The 18,230-nt window shown below is 45.9% G+C and overlaps 1 protein-coding gene and 1 long non-coding RNA gene across 3 annotated transcripts in view; one reads left to right on the top strand and one right to left on the bottom strand.

Moving 5' to 3' along the window:
• Window positions 1-984: 984 nt before the first annotated feature.
• LOC134731560 (uncharacterized) lies at window positions 985-13,566 on the top strand. Of its 2 annotated transcripts, XR_010114056.1 has the most exons (3): window positions 985-5,982; window positions 6,785-6,896; window positions 10,349-13,566. It is a non-coding gene; the product is annotated as an uncharacterized lncRNA (long non-coding RNA). The 2 variants fall into 2 exon arrangements; XR_010113993.1 differs by having other exon boundaries at window positions 6,785-13,566.
• The window catches only part of PARD6G (par-6 family cell polarity regulator gamma), a 96,298-nt gene continuing 91,455 nt past the window's right edge, over window positions 13,388-18,230 (bottom strand). The window contains exon 3 of the mRNA XM_055295627.2: window positions 13,388-16,743. Within this exon, the coding sequence (XP_055151602.1) occupies window positions 15,908-16,743 (836 nt within the window). The 3' untranslated portion in view covers window positions 13,388-15,907. The remainder of the gene's footprint in view (window positions 16,744-18,230) is intronic.

Below are 18,230 nucleotides of genomic sequence, written 5' to 3'. Positions count from 1 at the left end.
CGTTGGACTTCCTGGCCTCCTACCAAGCAGCTTTTTCAGAATGGGAAGACTGAATATATGGAAAAACCACACAAGACAGTTTGCTGAAAACAAAAACAATTCAAACCCCAAACATCACATATGTATAATTAGGATCCCAAATTTGGACTCTTATAAGCTACAAATGCTTGAAAGAGTCCCTGTGTAGGCCCAGATTGGAGGTCTCATTACAACAAGGAAAGTGATCTTTGGTCCTAAAAAGGATGGGAGATTCATCCACCGTTTGTTATTATATTGTGGAAAACAACTTATGAAAATAACTGGGAATTTATAAGAGGTCATTTTAAAGAGATTAGGGATTTTTCAGGGAAGGTCATTTTTGGCTATTAAAACATTTTTCTAGGTTTTATATGTGCTTTCAAATGATTAAATATATCAATAAGCTACACGAAAGGAGAGGACAGAATTGAAGGGGAGGGCAAGGATTTTTGGAATGCACTTGGGAATTCCAAGTTCAGCCCTGCTCTGTCCCCTCCTCCCATTTCCAGCCCCATGACCCCTTTGGGATGAAGCAGCTTGGGTGTCTAATTGTGTTGGTTCTAAGGCTGGCACTCTTCTGGTTATGTCTCACATGTTGTTAGGAAATTGATAACCTCATCCCAGAACTGCACATTGTATTGACAGTGGTTCTCTGTACCCCCATTTCCTAGTCACAAACGACTTCACTTCTGACTTCATTTTTTATTCATAGGTGATAGTAGTGATCATCTTTGTCTAATAAGCTCCTAATTGAGAGTGAGCAGAATACATATATATCAGCACCCAGTGCTGTACATTTTCTAGCCATTTCCTAGCTATTTATAGCATCGGTTTTTGTTTTTGTTTTTTGCTTTGATATAATATTCCATGTTTAACTGGTTTGACAAATTAAAAGTTGAGATACTAAAAATAGATGTGTTGCTACTAAAATGCTAAACCTGATTTCAGTTCAGTATCTTATGAAAAACAAAGTTCAGTATGAAATCTGTTTAGTAATAAAGTTAGACTGGGGACATCACCATGTCTATCAGTTCTTATCTGTTTGAGTCCTACTTAGAAATCCTTAAAAACATTTTTAGAGTGCACATGGTTTTGTCTAAATTAAACTTCTAGTTTCCAGGGTCAAAATACTTATCCATAATGTCTGAAAGACTTGGTATAATTTAACAATATCCTCAATCTAATTTCTCAACACTAAAGAAGTTCTGACTATGACTACATAAGCTTCTACATCTGAGAACCCATGCCAAGTTCATGCTCCCTTATGCCTGCTTTTCTGTTTACAAAAAGTGGGGGTGGGAGCAGCAGGGTGATTCCTTCTGTTTCTTAAAAGATGTTTTTAGTATAATCGTGTTTACTTTCCTTGTGCTAGAAGTGGGGACTGGATCTTTGCCATTTCCTGAACAGTTAATTAGCAAGCTGCTTACCTGCAGTGATCTGCAAATTCATTGATGCTTTCCTAAAGGGTTGTCATGGTGGCTGCAGGCAAAGACTGGACAGGCAGATTGAGAGTTCAGAAAACCGTATTCCTGAGCGGGACTAGGTGTCTTTTTGCTTTCTAATACAAAGTCCAGATCATTTGAACTCAGACTTCGGAGATTAGCATAACTGTCTTGATAAGTTTGCTGTCTTTACATGTCTCTGTACCAAGGTCTTTCTGCCTGTGGTAGCCCTCTGGAGAAGTGATGTGCAGAAGAGATCACCAGGAAGAACGTGCCAGCATGAGCTTTTATTTAAAATCTGCCATCCATTAACTTAAAGGTTAAGCTGCCACCTACATTTGGCAATGTTATATGTTTCCAACAGTGTTTTCTCACTGTTAAAACATTTGCATATAATTTAAGATTATAGAGTATACATACTCTATCAGCACTAGTCTAAATGTTTTACCATAGGGCTAATACTGCAGACCTTTCTTCCTAAAGCAGTAAAGTATCTTGGACCAAATTTCCCTGGTTATATTACCACATATATATATCTCCTATTAAAGTTTATATTGACTTTAGATAACATTTCCAGTAGTAGAAAGATGCTAATGAAATATAAAGGGAAACTTGCGGCCCGATAAAATTACACGATGAGGTGCTTCAGCTGTTGAACACAGTGAAGTAACTGCTGAGCTGGTTATGTCTCTTGTGATTTTATTTGTATTGAGTTCATTTGAATCTTTCCAAGTTGGCCCCTGTGTGTCTACTTTGTTTCAGTGGCCTTAGCAGAGGTGTACAGTACCCTTTCGTTTACGAGATTAGAGGAGTACCACAAATCTAAAACCTAAGAATAAAGGGTGAGATTAAAGCATGTTACTGCGACTCTACATCATTTTGGGTAAAATGTGATCTTCATTACTACTTTCGTATATATAGGTTTCTAAAATTTGTTGAAATCAGTCATTAATGCTGGACCAGAAGAGTTCAGGTGGATTAATCTGTCATCACTGTGGGCTCTTGGGGATATGGCTGCCTTGAGTCTGTTTAGATTGCTTCCAAGCCTTTTCTGTTGATTTTGTCCATTGTCTCTACAGCCCCTATGTGAGTTGGTGTTACATTGTTATTGACCAAAAGCCTGAATTGCCCTAGAGATTTAAATTCTAATATTTACTTGCCAGGCGCTAATGGACATAATCATAACCCAAAATGAAAATATAGTAAATCAAATAGCTTTTTTCTGCTGCGAATTCAGTTGGCATCTGGATATTTGAATAGACCAATTAAAAATCCAAATATCTTGGCAAATTCATTGCTACATCTTAGTGTTTAAATTACAGCAGTATTAGAGATATAAACCAAACATACCTTATCTAACATCCCCCAAAACTCATCAATTCTAATTCTAGTTAGAAAGTCTTCAAAACTCCTGTCTAAAGCTTTGATTTGTAATAAATAGGATTAACTAAGTTTGTGCATTTATGAATAGAATCTTTAACAGTTTTTAAGAACTCTGCAAAGAATAGCATTGGTGATTAACTTGATAATTTCATTAAATTTTTTGTTTGAGACAGGGTCTCGCTCTGTCGCCCAGGCTGGAGTGCGGTGGTGTGTGTGATCTCGGCTCACCGTAGCCTCTGCCTCTCGGGCTCAAGCGCTCCTGCCGGCTCGGCCTTTCAGAGTGCTGGGACTACACGCGTGAGGCACTGTGCCTGGCCAACTTGATAATTTCAATAGCAAAACTGAGTATCCTATAGAATGCTTGTTTCTTAGTTGGTATAAGTTGCTAAGTAGAAGTAATCATTAATTCAACTCGATAAACCTGGTGGGTTTTGTGTTTCGTTCGTGTCATTTGTGAAGCCCGACAGGAAGAGTGGAGCCCCGCGCTGTGGTGCCTGTGTGCGCGCGTTCTAAAGCGTGTTGGAAACGTCTACAGTGGCAGCTAGCAGCCACGCGGCCTTGGCCACCCCCGAGCTCACGTCCGGCCTGGGCAGGGGCCACCGCCTCCGAACGCATCTCTCTGCCTCCCTGGGAGGAGGCGGCCAGGACTGCGCTGTGGCCGGACGGCGGATGAGGCTTCTTTCAACAAGGCGAGTTTCAGTGAGAAATGCGTGATGCTTTTGATGTTTCAACAGAATATTGTTTCTAAGATTATGTATCTTGCATGTTTGGCACTTGAGGGGGTGCTCATCTTTTGATTCCGCTATTGAGGTAGAGGCGGGACGGGGGAAGCAGCTTTCCTTAGGACCCGCCCCCCTTGACCTGTCAGTTTACCATTTGCCATGGCAACACCCGGAAGTTGCCACCCCCTTTCCATGGCAACACCCTGACGGCCGGAAGTTACCACCCTTATTCTAGAAATCTCTGCATAATCTGTCAGTTTGCATATAATTTACAGTGGGTATAAATGTGAGTGCAGCCCTGCCCTGTCCTCAGCTGCTGCCCTGGGCGCCCTGCCTTTGGGGTTACTGTGGTTGCTCCTGCGCTTCAGCGGGACTAGAAGCTGCCGCCCACGAGCAGCGGGGAAGAAACCTTTCTGGGCAAAGCCATGAGCCCTCCGAGGCTAAGCCCCAGTTTGGGGGCTCACCTGCCTTGCATCATTCTGAGTCCTGTACTGGAGGCAGATCAGGCTGCATCTCCTCAGGGTGAGCGCTTGTGGCCTCAGAGTAAAGGGCTTTTCTTAGGACGCGAGACCATTGCTGGGAGAGGCAGATTAGGCTGGGGATCTGGACTCCGTTCCTAGTATCTGCTACCTCAGGACGGAGACGAAAATGCTATAAAATGTTTAACCGTGTGATAACGACTCTCCTAGAAAGGAAAGGGGATGCTTCTGAGGAGACTCAGTGCTCCCCACAGAACTCCCCAGCGATCCCAGATGGGAGAAGCTGAGCTGTGCTGGCGCTGCCCTCACTCCGGGGGTGAAACGTGGCTGTGATTTCCACAGGTGACAGAAACCAAGCAGTGATTCAACTCATATTTGACTTTCACATTCTCCAGCAATGTTTTTCAATCTGGGAAGGGTAGAAAATTAAAGTCAAAGAAAGGTAAGGTGAGTTAAAAAATGAGATCATTTCAAAGTAGATGCAGTCTTGAAGCCCAAATGAATTACAAGATCCAGTTTGAAAGCTGCTGCAGAAGTGATTGCAGAATCGCACGGTGGCCCTGGAATGGGGAACTGCGGCTGAAAGAGGTCAGAAAGGGTGGGGACTGAATTTCGAGTAAGAGGACGCCAGTACGTTCACACGTACATTATTTCAGACTCCAAGTTTACATCTCTAAGCCCATCCAAGCCACGGCAGCGCGAACCTCTCCCTCCCCCAGCTCAAGGCCTCTGGTCCCCCAGGACAGAGGACAGGAGAAGAGCCAGCCCCTCCTGGCTCAGGGGTGCCGGGACCCCGTGATGGCTGCTGTGCCTCTCCTGAGGTGCCAGGTGAGAGCTGAGACCTGCTCCCGCTGCAGCAGCTCCGTTTGTCTCCAGGTGCAGTGTCAGTCTCGTTCTCTAAGCCCTTCTGAGGTCCCATCAGCACAGGTCCCGTCTTACCTGGAAAGGCTTGTTGCCTTGTGCCTGGGACTTTTTATTCTGTGCTTTTCTTTTGGATATTAAATTTCATATCCACGCTTGCTTGTCACTCAGACCTTATTGCCCTCTCCCTCCCATTGGAACACTCTAGTCATTTCTGTTTTCAACTACGAACCAGCCTCATTCATGGTGAGAAATTAATGCTCCCTGGGTGTGGTCAGCAGACGGTATCAAACCATGCAATCTTTTAAGGTCCATTCAAACACAGACCTCCAAAATGATTTATTGTTACACATATTCTGGTCATAAGGCGTTTTCAAATCATAGGTAAATAGGACAGTGTGTGTGTGCAAAAGAATGATTGTGCCCAGGAATCTCGGTAAACAGGCCAACTAAGAGCCCAAAATATATTTCTAGAGTGCTTACACCCAGAAGTGAGTACTGATTTGCTTTTACTTAATATTTGGAATATATGGGGTGCCAGGAGGACCCAAGTATGAAGTATTTATGTGGGTGGTGAGACTAGGAGTGATTTTGTTGTGTTTTTATATTTTAAAAATTTTCTAAAACGAATGTGCATTTAGTCCTCTAAAAATATAAGTGGTGTCCCATTTAACAGTGCTACCAGTTGGAAAAACTGATTAACCCCATTTACCCATTAATTTATTGTATATAAAGTTGTTGCTGTCATTGTTGAAATTAGGTGCTGCTAGATTGTGCAAGTATCAAAGTTTGAAGTTCAAGAGGCAAAAAAAGTGGGTCATCTGATTGGTTGTTGATCACTCCAACAGCAAAGTTCTAGGCAATTAATGTTTTTGTTACTTTTGAAACATAAGGGCAAGGAATTAACAAAAAGTGTGCAGGACAGGGACAACTCCTCCCCCCTGGCCTCATAACAATGTTCTTGAAGTTTGCTTTTTCTTCTCTACCACTTGCATTTGCTGAGCAGAAAGTGTTGGGGTGTGTACTCCACAGGAGTGGTTCACGGAGATGATGCTGCCCTGGCACCAGCACCCTGAGGTGAGGAGACTGCATTGGGGCAGGCAAGGGGCCAGGAGAGAGCAAACAAGTATTATTTTTCCTGTGTGTAGACTCATATTTAATAATTGTTGAAGAAAAAAGCCTTAACAGCACATGTAGCAAGTTTTAATAGAGTTCTTTGATTACCTTGGTCCCATGGCTGACCAGTGACCCGCCATTATGCCTGCAGAGATGGGGTGGTGAGCCGTCATTTCTCCTTCCTCTTTCCTGAAACTAGTTCTGATACCATCAGTGGCTTAGTCTCCATGTGTCCATCAGATCCTGCCCAATGCTGGGGACAAAACATGAATGGAGTTGCCCCTCAAAGAGCTCCCAGCTCTAAAGCCATGATCCTGTGCCCCATCAATACACAGGAGCAAGGGGGAAGGCAGATGTTCCAGGAGGAGCAGAGAAGGCTTCACAGAGGGAGGCAGCACAGCTGACCTCAAGTGTGAAGGGAAGCTGCAGGGGAAGTGCAGAGCAGTCCCTTTCAGGCCAAGCAACAGCACAAAATACCTTTGAGACATAGACATATGAGAGGCACAGCTCGTTTGAAGAGCATTGAAGAGTTTAGGGGCACAGAATTGGATTTCAGGGTTAAGTTCAGGAGCTGGGATCAGAGTCTGATAAGTTTAAAGGTTCTTGAAATAATTCTAGTAAATAAATAAATGTGGTAAGACAGTGCAGCAGTACAGGTGCAGAAGCTTCAGAAGCCATCCTTCCCTCTCTCCTCATCCTCTTCCTTCTCCCTCTCCTCATCCTCTTCCTTCCCTCTCTCCTCATCCTCTTCCTTCCCTCTCAGCCCTAAGCTGAGGCAGAGCGAAGAGGGCTCCAACTGGCAGAGGAAGGACTGGTGGTGCTTGGAGTTGGCTGTGGAGCCAAGCAGGGTGGTGAGGAAGGGTCCCCTGCGGAAGGTGAGAATGGCCCCTGTCAGTGTGAGTGGGGCTGGGAGGCTGAGAGGTAGCTGTGAAGGGGCATTGGGCCTGGAGATGGGGGAGGGCACCTGTGTGGGGAAGAGGGTGGTGGTGGTGACGGGAGGTTGGTGGTTACATTCAGGGGACTGATCAGCACATAAGTATATTAAGGGTAATGGGAGCAGGTTTCTTACAAATAAGGAAAGGAAGAATCAATAGAGATGCACATGTATGTTTGTATGTGAGAGAGAGAGAAAGATCATCTCCAAGACCACCCTCAGGTTTAGTGAGTTTCAGAAAGAACTCACAGGCCTCAGAAGTCATTCTGCTCATGGCTACAGTCTCCCTAAGGGGACACTGTAAGGGGAAAAGGCACAAGGCAACAGCTGCAGGAAGCCTGTGTGAGTTGTGAGCATCCTCTCCTAGGGCAGTCATGCGGGATGCTCCTGACTCCTCCAGCAGTGAGCTGTGATGATGTGTGAGGTGCTGTCTACCAGGATGCTTGCCTGAGCCTGAGTTCTGTGTGTGGTTTGGGGGATTGGTGCCATAGGCACACAGGAGGCTACAGAACCCTGGAAGAAAATCGGGGGTTCATTGTAAGTCACATCAGTTGTATGAATTGTCCAGAAATTATCTGGACAGAAGGGTGCAGGTGATGCATGTTTCTAAGTGTGCAAAACACTCATGCTACAGTGTCCAACTTTTTTTTTTTGTTTTGAGACGGAGTCTCGCTCTGTCGCCCAGGCTGGAGTGCAGTGGCGCAATCTCAGCTCACTGCAAGCTCCGCCTCCCGGGTTCACGCCATTCTCCTGCCTCAGCCTCTCCGAGTAGCTAGGACTACAGGCGCCCGCCACCACGCCCGGCTAATTTTTTTTTTGTATTTTTTTTTTTAGTAGAGACGGGGTTTCACCATGGTCTCAATCTCCTGACCTCGTGATCCGCCCGCCTCGGCCTCCCAAAGTGCTGGGATTACAAGCGTGAGCCACCGCGCCCGGCCAGTGTCCAACTTTTTTGGCTTCTCTGGGCCACAGTGGAAGAAGAATTGTCTTGGGCCACATATAAAATACACTAACACTAATAATAGCTGATGAGCTAAAAAAAAAAAAAAAAAAGTCCATGCATAATTTTCATGATAATCTTATTAAAAAGTGGGCAAAGGACATGAATAGACATTTTTCGAAAGAAGACATACATATGGCCAACAGGTATATGTAAAAATGCTCAACATCACTAATCATCAGAGAAATGCAAATTAAACCACAAGATATCTCATCCTTACCCTAGTCAGAATGGCTATTATTTAAAAAGTCCCAAAACAGATGTTGGCAAGAATGCAGAGAAAAGGGAACTCTTATACGCTGTGGGAATGTAAATGAGTACAACCTCTGTGGAAAACTGGAGATTTCTCAAAGAACTAAAAATAGAACTATCATTTGATCCAGCAATCTTCCTACTGTGTATCTACCTAAAGGAAAAGAAATCAATATATCAAAAAGATACATGCACTCTTATGTTTATCGCAGTACTATTCGCAATAGCAAAGATATAGAAATTAGCCTGAGTGTCCATCAGTGGATGACTGGATAAAGAAAATGTGGTATATATATATACGCAGTGGAATACTATCCAGTCCTAATAAAGGATAAAATAACGTCTTTAGTGACAACATGGATAGATTGGAGGTCGGTATCTTAAACAGGTCAGATCCCAAAAGGCAAATATCATGTGTTCTCACTCATGAGTGGTAGCTAAAAAATGTGTGCACATGGATGTAGAGAGTGGAATGACAGACACTGGAGACTTGGAAGGGTGAAGAGGGTAGGAGGTGGGTGGGTGGTGAGAACTTAAGGAGTACAATGTATGTTATTTGGGTGACGATACCCTAAAAGCCCTCACTTGACCAGCACACATTGTATGCATATATCCAATTATGCACGGACCTTTTTTTTTTTTTAAAAGATCATCAGCTATCGTTAGTGTGTGCATGCTGAATAGGGTATCCAAAACTATACTTGTACCCCACGGATTTATACAAATAAAAAATGGTTACTTGTAAGGATGACTATAAGATTTCTGCTTAGATTACTATTGTAGTAGCGTTCACCTAAGACATTCTTTGTCCAAAATACTTTCAAATACAAAAATCATGATTCCAAGAAAGTGAAGAAACAGGATGCTCAGAGAAAGGATTGCCCGTTTCTCACTGATTGTCTTTCTGTGGGTCAGTGGTGCTGAGCAGGGAATTCCCTTCAATATTTTCAACATCAACTTGAGTGACCCTTTACATATAAGCAGACTTTTAATTCCAAATTTTTGTTTGTTTGTTTGAGATGGAGTGTCGCTCTGTTGCCCAGGCTGGAGTGCAGTGGTGCGATCTCAGCTCACTGCAAGCTCCACCTCCCAGGTTCATGCCATTCTCCTGCCTCAGCCTCCTGAGTTAGCTGGGACTACAGGCGCACACCACCATGCTTGGCTAATTTTTTTTGTATTTTCAGTAGAGACAGGGTTTCACTGTGTTAGCCAGGATGGTCTTGATCTCCAGACCTTGTGATCCGCCCGCCTCGGACTCCCAAAGTGCTGGGATTACAGGCATGTGCCACCACGCCTGGCTAGTTTTGTATTTTTAGTAGAGACAGGGTTTCTCCATGTTGGTCAGGCTGGTCTCGAATTCCCAACCTCAAGTGATCCACCTGCCTCAGCCTCCCAAAGTGCTGGGATTACAGGCATAAGCCACCACGCCTGGCCTAATTCCAATGTTTGACCGAGGAATGAAGTCACTTACACTGGATGACAGAGTCTGCCTATTGCTGGCTAGAATAGACAGTGAAGGTGCATTCCCGAATAAATCAAAGGTGGTGGATGGTGTCTTTTCTTAGCCAGACTGTGTGGATAAACGTTGCATTTTGATTTATTTATTTTTTTGAGACAGGGTCTCACTCTGTTGCCTAGGCTGGAGTGCAGTGGTGCAGTCATAGCTCACTGCAGCCTTGACCTCCTAGGATCAAGTGATCTTCCCACCTCAGCCACCTGAGTAGCTGGGACTACTTTTTTTATTTTAGGCAAAGAGAATGTACTTGGCTAATTATAAAAACATTTTTTTGTAGAGACAAGATCTGTGTTGCCCAGGCTGGTCTTGAACCCCTGAGCTCAAGAGATCCACCTTGGCCTCCCAAAGTGATAAGATTACAGGCATGAACCACTGCACCCAGCCTGCATTTCTAAAAACCGATAGATGGGGTGAGAAAAACACTGAAGCCAGAACATACAGGTGCAAATTATGGCTCTGAAAAGTATTTGTGGGATATTAGAAATATTAGTGTGCCTTCATTTTCTCATCTGAAAAGTAATGGCAAATGGTAAAAACTCACAGTATCCTCCTTCTGGCTCTCTTTTTCTTGTCATTTATTGATAAATGAATTGTGTGTTTTTTTGTTTGTTGCCTGTTTCTGAAGCATGAACTCCAAGGAAACACTGGTTTACTCATCGACACTAATAGGATCGTTAGTAACTGAACACCAGAGAGAATGTGACAGCCTCTGAATAAAGAGCTTATGCTGGCATGGGAAACAAACGCAGAACCATCGTGGCAAGCGGAGGACATGAAGTCGGGGTGTCAGCGTTTTGCCTGTTACCTGTTACCACCCATTACACAGAAGTAGATTTGGGACTCAGGTACTCTTATTAGTTTGTGTGGTGCCCTCTGCGGCCTGGCTCTGGATCTGCAGCCCAGTTACTGAAAGTAGATTTGGGGCTCAGATCCTGTCATCCATGTATGTGGTGCCCTCTGCAGTCTGCTTCTGTGCAGTTCTCTTTTTATGACTGGTAGTCTCTGTGGCCCAGTTCTGTGGAGGTGGTTTTCCATCTCTGATTCTCTCATCAGTGTGTGCTGGTCTTTGGAGTCTAATTAATTCGAAGTTGATTTTGGATATTATCCTCATTCGCGTGTGGTGCTCCCTGTGGTCTGGCTTTGTGGAAGTCGATTTTGGATTCTGATCCTGTCATACATCTGGCATTCTGCAGTCCCATCATATGGCATTGTGCCCTTCTTATGCCGCAGTCTTACTATGAGAAAGGAGGTTCCATACTCTGATCCTCTCATCTATATGTTTGGGTCTCTGCAGTCTGGCCTCAGATGGGTTTCACATGGGGTGTGTAATTTGGCTCTGAAGTGGTAAGACAGACTTTTCTGTCACCACGGCCATGTTGCTTAATGGCTCACCTGACAGTCTACTGGAAGTACAATTCTTGTAAAAGAGCTCTTGCCTGGCACTTTGTCTTAAGAGCAAGGGGACTCAAGTCAAGAAATAATGTGTTTATCTTCAAAGCTCCCTGGGAAAGCAAATTTGGAAAACGACACTCATTTTCTGGGTTGCAAGACCAATGATGAATCATGTTGTTTGCTTTTTATTACTGTTATAGATTTTATGTCTCTCCTTGGGAACCTGGCTCAGTATTGAAAACATTCTCAATACCCTCAAGTTGTTTTTTTTTTCCCCATGAGGATAAAGGAGAATAAAACACAAGATAAATGAGGAAAGGTAAGAGGGAAAAAAGAATTTGTATACTGATTTGGAGTGTCTTCAAGAATGAATAGGAGATGTTCAAAGCAGAAAGGAGAACGTTAAGAAGACTAGGTGTACAGATGTGGCACCAGAATGGTGGTGGTGGGAGATAATTCAAAAAATAGTATTTGTGCACTTAGGAAATACTTTTGCAGGTTACCTGATGTGAAATTACAATATTGATACCAGCACATAACATCCTAGAGGGAAATCCTATGTGCTTGTTGGAGAGGGTCTTGGTCATCAAGTCCAAGTTTATAGGCAAGTCCTATAAGCTTGGGGGATTAGCCAATGGTTCTCAAATGTGATTCCTGCACCAGCAGCATCAGCATCTACTGGGAACTTGTTAGAAATGAAAATTCTCAAACCCCACCCAAGTTCCTTAAATCAGAGCCTCTGGGGTAATCCAGGCACTCTTTATTTGTTTTGTTTTTTTGAGACGGAGTTTGCTCTGCTGCCCAGGCTGGAGTGCAGTGGTGTGATCTTGGCTAACTGCAACCTCAGCCTCCCAGGTTCAAGTGATTCACCTGCCCCAGCCTCCAGAGTAGCTGGGATTACAGGTGCACGCCACCGCGCCCAGCTATTTTTTTGTATTTTTAGTAGAGCCGGCGTTTCGCCATCTTGGCCAGGCTGGTCTTGAACTCCTGACTTCAGGCAATCTGCCCGCCTTGGCCTCCCAAAGTGCTGGGAATACAGGCATGGGCCACTGTGCCTGGCCAGCAGGCGCTCTTTAAACAAGCTGTTCGAGGGGACGAGGGTTCATCCTCCGGTTTGTTTGAAACAGGAGGTCCTTGAGCTCACGCTGAGTGGCTTACCTTTCTAGAAAAGCGCAAGCTGGGAATCAGCTAAGTAGGTTCATACTTTCAGTAGGAATGGTACACATTAAGTATCTTAGTGCATTTGGGAACTGGCCATTAGTGCAGCCTTACACCATTTTAATAAACTATTCAGACCGTGTGAGTTTTAGTGCTGCCATAAAAAACTTCATACTAGTGCCAGCTTTTAAAATGCGAGGATCAAGAGTTGACCCTACCACACTTGGTTCATACTTGCATCCTTTAAAAACATTCCACAGAGGTGCAGGTAACTTACATGTCCTTCTGTTGGAAAATTTAGATTTTCGCTAAAATGGATTTCATAACAATCATGGCATTTTTTAGATACCTTTGCACCTTGCCATAAAACTCTCACTTGCTGTGATCATTTTATGTGAAACCATAAAATATGAAATACCCTCACCGAATTGTGAATAAATTCACCATATGATGTGGACTATCAGGTCAGGGAAACCCAAGCCTGAGGCCACACCCAGCTGGCAGCCAGGGGCACATGTGGCCTCTGCTCACACTTAAGCCTCGTATCTCATCCTGCTGAAACTGGACATTAGTTTTGGAGAGTGTACTCAGTGTTGGCACTTGACTCCTTCCTCATCAGACTGTGGGGGTCAACTGTCCAGCCACCGACAGTCCAGAGTTGCTGTGCGGACTCAGCAGGTGGCGAGTACTTGTGAAGCTCCTAGTGGGGTACCCGTGCTGCCTCCAGGATGCTGGTGCTCAATGTGATCACATCTGTAATTTGCTGAGTAATTGAATTTGTAATTGTAATTTGAATCTTGATGGCTGCCAGAACGACAGTGTTCATGAAAACTGTGCCAACCAGGGCATATTTAGGAAGGGTTGTATGCTGTATAAATATTCAGAAAAGCTTTTTCAAAAAGACTTTGAGAGAGGGTTCTGGACTGTCATCTGTCTATCTGAGCTTGGGCCCATTTTCTCATCTACTTTCCTCAGAGAATGTGTGCAGATTCAGTGAAAGATGGCACATGATAGGCACTTGACAAATCTGTCATTCTCTTTTTGAGGGATTACTTTATCTCTGGTATTCTCTTCCACTTAGAACACAGCTGAAATATTCATGCTTTTTGTTAACTCAAAAGTCAAAAAAGCTTTTATTCTCTGATATATAAAACCAAGAAAACTTTAATACATAATATGACATAGTTTTTTTTAAAAGGAGAAAGTGGCAGAAGTACAGACCTGTGTAGAAAAATACACTCAAGCAGCTGTTCCAAGCAGTAATTCCTAAAATTATGAATAGCACACAAATCTCAGTGAAAGCCTCATTTCTTAAAAAAACCTCACATTTGCTTAACAACTTAAAATGTGATAAGAAATATAACCTTCCTTCTTGATAGCCGACCCAGTTATATAACAGACATTCAAGAATCAGCAATAACTTAGTAAAAGAACATTTCCTTTGTGAGAGTAACATTATTAGTTTTAGTTCCACAAACACCGCTTCTGACTGCTGGGGCACTGAACGACATGCCCTTCATCAGAGAGCAAGTCTGGTGGGGGGGTGCGGAGCCTCACGGGAGAGGTCATAGGGAAGCATCTTTGGTCTTCTCTGTGCTTAGGAACAAAGGGCCAGCAATCCATTGCATACAAATAACATCAAACACAGGTGCAGGAATTCACAACTCCTCAGCAAAAGCTATTTCTTACAAATAGAACTTGCTTTTCACTTAACATTGAGAAAAAATGAAAATGCTGAGATGCAGTTTTCCCTCTTAGTCCCAGGTTCGCGAAGTCAGGACAGTTCTGCCACTGACCAGCAGGTGGTGCTGGACCACAAGGAGAAGCAGCGGGAGGTACGCGGCTCCGACAACCTATAAAAATATTTTTTTACCTGTATCTGTATGAAAGATTTGGTCAGAGTTCTCAAAGTATAAATGTAACATTTTATTGAAGCAAAACACATTATATAAAATTTAATTGTATCAAATAGGAATTTTTCAAATTACTAAATATATAAATGTTGCTGGAAGATCAACATAAAGTGAGGATGAATTTAGTATTTGTTAAAAATCACTAAGTTCCACATGACTTCTTATAGTTAAAAGTGAGAACTGCCAGTGACCATTCTAGAAATGAAAATTAGCATGTATTGTGACTTACAAAAAGAAACGTCTGTTTCAAAAAACAAAGATGAGAACTCACATGCAAATGGCTGCATTCTCAAAGCCATTGCTGGATGTGTGCGATGCTTATCCTTCATTTCTGCTGAAAACATTTCAGAAATCGCCCTCAGAGTCAGTCAGCCCACAGGAAAAGGGTCATTTTAGAGGCAATAGAGGCTTAGATTCCCAAATGGGACTGCTGAGCCCAGTCCAGCAGAGCTGCTGCTTCCTACCCTGGATTTCCCCTCGAGGCTGAATGGACCACCTATGTGGGTCACAAAAATAGCCCCTGGTCCGGTGCGGTGGCTCACGCCTATAATTCTAGCATTTTTGGAGGCTGAGGTGGGACAGATCACCTGAGGTCAGGAGTTCAAGACCACCCTGACCAACGTGGAGAAATCCCGTCTCTACTAAAAATACAAAAATTAGCTGGGTATGGTGGCATGTGCCTGTCCCAGCTCCTTGGGAGGCTGAGGCAGGAGAATCGCTTGAACCCAGGAGGCGGAGGTTGCAGTGAGCTGAGTGAGATTCCTCTAGCTTGGATGACAGAACAAGACTCTGTGTCTCAAAACAAACAAAAAAACAGCCCCGGAACACTGCGGGTGCCATAAGGGTGCTGGTGGGAGCTCTCCTGACCCAACCGAATTATGACTATGAACAGTGTGAAAATCTGGAATTCATCTCCATGGTTGTACATGGACAGGTTTGGGTGTATTCTTTTTTTTTTTTCCCGAGACAGAGTCTTGCTCTGTCACCCAGGCTGGAGTGCAGTGGTGCGATCTCAGCTCACTGCAACCTCTGCCTCCTGGGTTCAAGCGATTCTCCTGCCTCAGCCTCCCAAGTAGCTGGGATTACAGGCGCCTGCCACCACACCTGGCTAATTTTTACATTTTTAGTAGAGATGGGGTTTCACCATGTTGGCCATGCTGGTCTTGACCTCCTGACCTCATGATCCGCCCACGTAGGCCTCCCAAAGTGCTTGGATTACAGGCGTGAGCCACCGCGCCTGGCTGCACTCGTTATTAAAAACCAGCCTCTTGTCACGTACATCAGCACAGTCGGCCTCGCCTGCAAGTCAGCAGAGAGCACACCAAGAATGCTGAGACATATTTTGCATGGGCCAAGTTAAAAATGTGAATTTGACTATTTTAAAAAAGTTTTAAAGCTTCATTTTAAAAACAAAGTATTTGTAAAAATTTTAAAAAGCATTTTTTTGCACTTGGTCAGATCTTTTCTATTACTTTGCAAAGGCGCCAAGACCTGTACCCAGGCCTGGTATAGAGTCTGTCTACAGGTGTTCATTTTAAGTTCTGTGGCGAAATTCTATAAAAATAGGCAACATTTGTGTTTTTATATCCAGAAGTTGAAACAAAGAGCAGCGTTGTTTTTGTGGTCACAAAAACAACAAAAAATGAGGGGATGCAGTCAGCAGGTCCTGTCCCTGTCCTTACCGGGGAACGGGAGCTAGGATTTGGGGGCCTCTCAGGAGTCTAGAGCGTGACCGCGGGCCCGTGCTCCTCCACGCCGCCTGGTGGCAGCGCCAGGCTGTGACGTGGGTCGGCCCGCAGGGAGCTGAGCAGCCGCTGGAGGCCGCCGTCCAGGGCCAGGTCCCGCTGCAGCCGCTGCGCCAGGCCCGCGCCATTGACCCGGGAGAGGCTGCCTGCGGGCGCGCCCGGGGTCTTGGGGGGACGTGCAGGCTCCAGTGTGCCCTCGATGACGACGTCGTTGTCCTCGTCGCTCTCCGCCTCGTCGGGGTGGAAGTTCTGCAGGACGCGCGGGGCGGGGGGACCCACGAGGCCCGCGGTGCCGTCCGAGGGCGGTCCCGAGCTGCCCAATGCGCGGCCGCCACGCACCACGTTGTTGCGCTGGTTGGCGGGCTTGACGGTGACGATGAGGTTGTGGCTGTTGGCGATCATCATGTCCGTGACCTGGTCCAGCGTCTTCCCGGCCACCTCAATGCCGTTCACCTCCAGGACCTCGTCATTCACAGCCAGCAGCCCGGTGCTCTCCGCCAGGCCCCCGGGTACCATGCGCGAGATGAAGATGCCGGGCACCTTCTCCAGCCCGTGCGGGGTCACGCGCACGCTGGCGCCATCGCGGATGTAGAAGCCCAGCGGCTTCTCGCAGCCGTGCCGGTGCAGCCGCACTCGCCGGTGCGTCTCGGGGACCAGGTCCACATCGATGATGGACGACACGGGGCGGAAGTCGCGCGGGAGGCCGATGTCCAGGTGTGCACGCCGCCGGGGTCCTTCGTCACGCAGCGCGCCCAGCGCCCGCCTCCGCCTGCACAGCGAGCCCGCGCCGAGGCTGCCACGCTCGGCCTCCTCTGCGGGAGAGGGGACAGTTAGAGGGGACACACAACCGAGCCCCGCCTGAGCCATCGGCCGTCATACACGTGGCAATGCTGTTCCATCTGCGTGACGCCGAAGCACCCAGCATTCCAGCCCTGCAGGCTGAGCTGAAATCAGGCAAGCTCAAGTGCAATCCCCTAAAATTAACTCTCTAGCGCTCTCCTTACTGCTCCACAGGTACCAAACCAAAGGACTTAGAGATTAAAAGGTGCTAGCAGGCACCTGCAGCATCAATGGCAGTGGAGGGTTTGGGGCCTGGAGGGCTGGCGAGTGCCTCAGCCTTCTGGGAGGCAGCAGGCTGGACTAGGGACTTCTTAAGATTTGCCCATTCTCCCATATTTCCTTCTCTCAACTGTAAGACGGAGAGTCCTTTCTTTTTTTCTAAGGTTAATTACAACTAAGACCTTTCCTGCTTTCTTCTTTTCTATGTGCAAGCCCCACCACGGTGTCTGCTAGCCAGTATTCAAGGCCCCTGAAGGTGTCGCTCAGTCGGGCGTGTGAGCATTTCCCTGCGTTTTTGGTTAGCAGCTGATGAGGGGAGATGAGTAGAGGAAGGAGTGGGAGCAGAGGATGGCTGCTTCCCTTCTGTGAGGTCCCGCAGTCAGTGCTATCTGTAGGCAGATGAAGCCTCAAGGCTCACCAACATGCCCAGTCTCACACGGGGGCTGCACAGCTCCCTTCCTCAGGTCTCCCAGGGACCCTGTAGGATCCGCCTGGTCACACCTGCCAGCCTGTGGCATGACACATTTGCGGCAGTGTGGAAACTTTACCCTAAAGTTGGGCTACTGCAAAATAAAATGAAAGTCCACTGAATTAATCAAGCAGAAACGTTGTAAGGAGCTTAGTCTAAAGTAAAAATTTTAAGTGAAGAGACTGGTGGCGTTTGGAAACTCTGAATAATGCATTTTCCTCATGTCAGAAAAAAAAAAATCTTGTTTTATTACTTTAATTTTTATATGAAGCCTCTTTTGTTCTTGACACACAAGACTCTGTAAGACAGGCGTCTCGGGGAGCAGAGGGAAGGGCTTGCTCTGCGAGGCTTGGTCCTGTGGAGTTGGCGGCATCCACAGCAGCCTGCTCTTTGGGCTGGGGAGGTTCACGTCTTTGCTTTGCCAGTGAAAGCCAGGAGGACTGGGAGCCCAGGCAGAAGCAACGCCATAAACAGGCGCTCCTCAGAGCAGAGACCTCCAGGCTCCAGGGGTCAGTCTGGCTTCCGTGTTTTGGTGAGCAGGCAGGGCCCATTATGACTTGCTTTGGAGATGGGGAATGCTGGTTGACAGTTCTGGAAAGGGCTCGAAGACAAATTACTTCCACCACGGATGCCACATTCAGGCAGCTTGGAGAGGAGGCCAGTGTTCAGGCGTCACATCTCTCAACCCAGCAGAGCCCATGGCTGCCTAGACAACGAGAAGGCCCTAGCACAGGCTCTGGAACATGCTCCAGGCAGCAGGGTTAATGCACC

This window comes from Symphalangus syndactylus, chromosome 1 (assembly GCF_028878055.3).
Source record: "Symphalangus syndactylus isolate Jambi chromosome 1, NHGRI_mSymSyn1-v2.1_pri, whole genome shotgun sequence".
In the NCBI taxonomy this organism is placed as follows: Eukaryota; Metazoa; Chordata; class Mammalia; order Primates; family Hylobatidae; genus Symphalangus; species Symphalangus syndactylus.
This window is presented reverse-complemented; position numbering and strand designations above follow the sequence as displayed.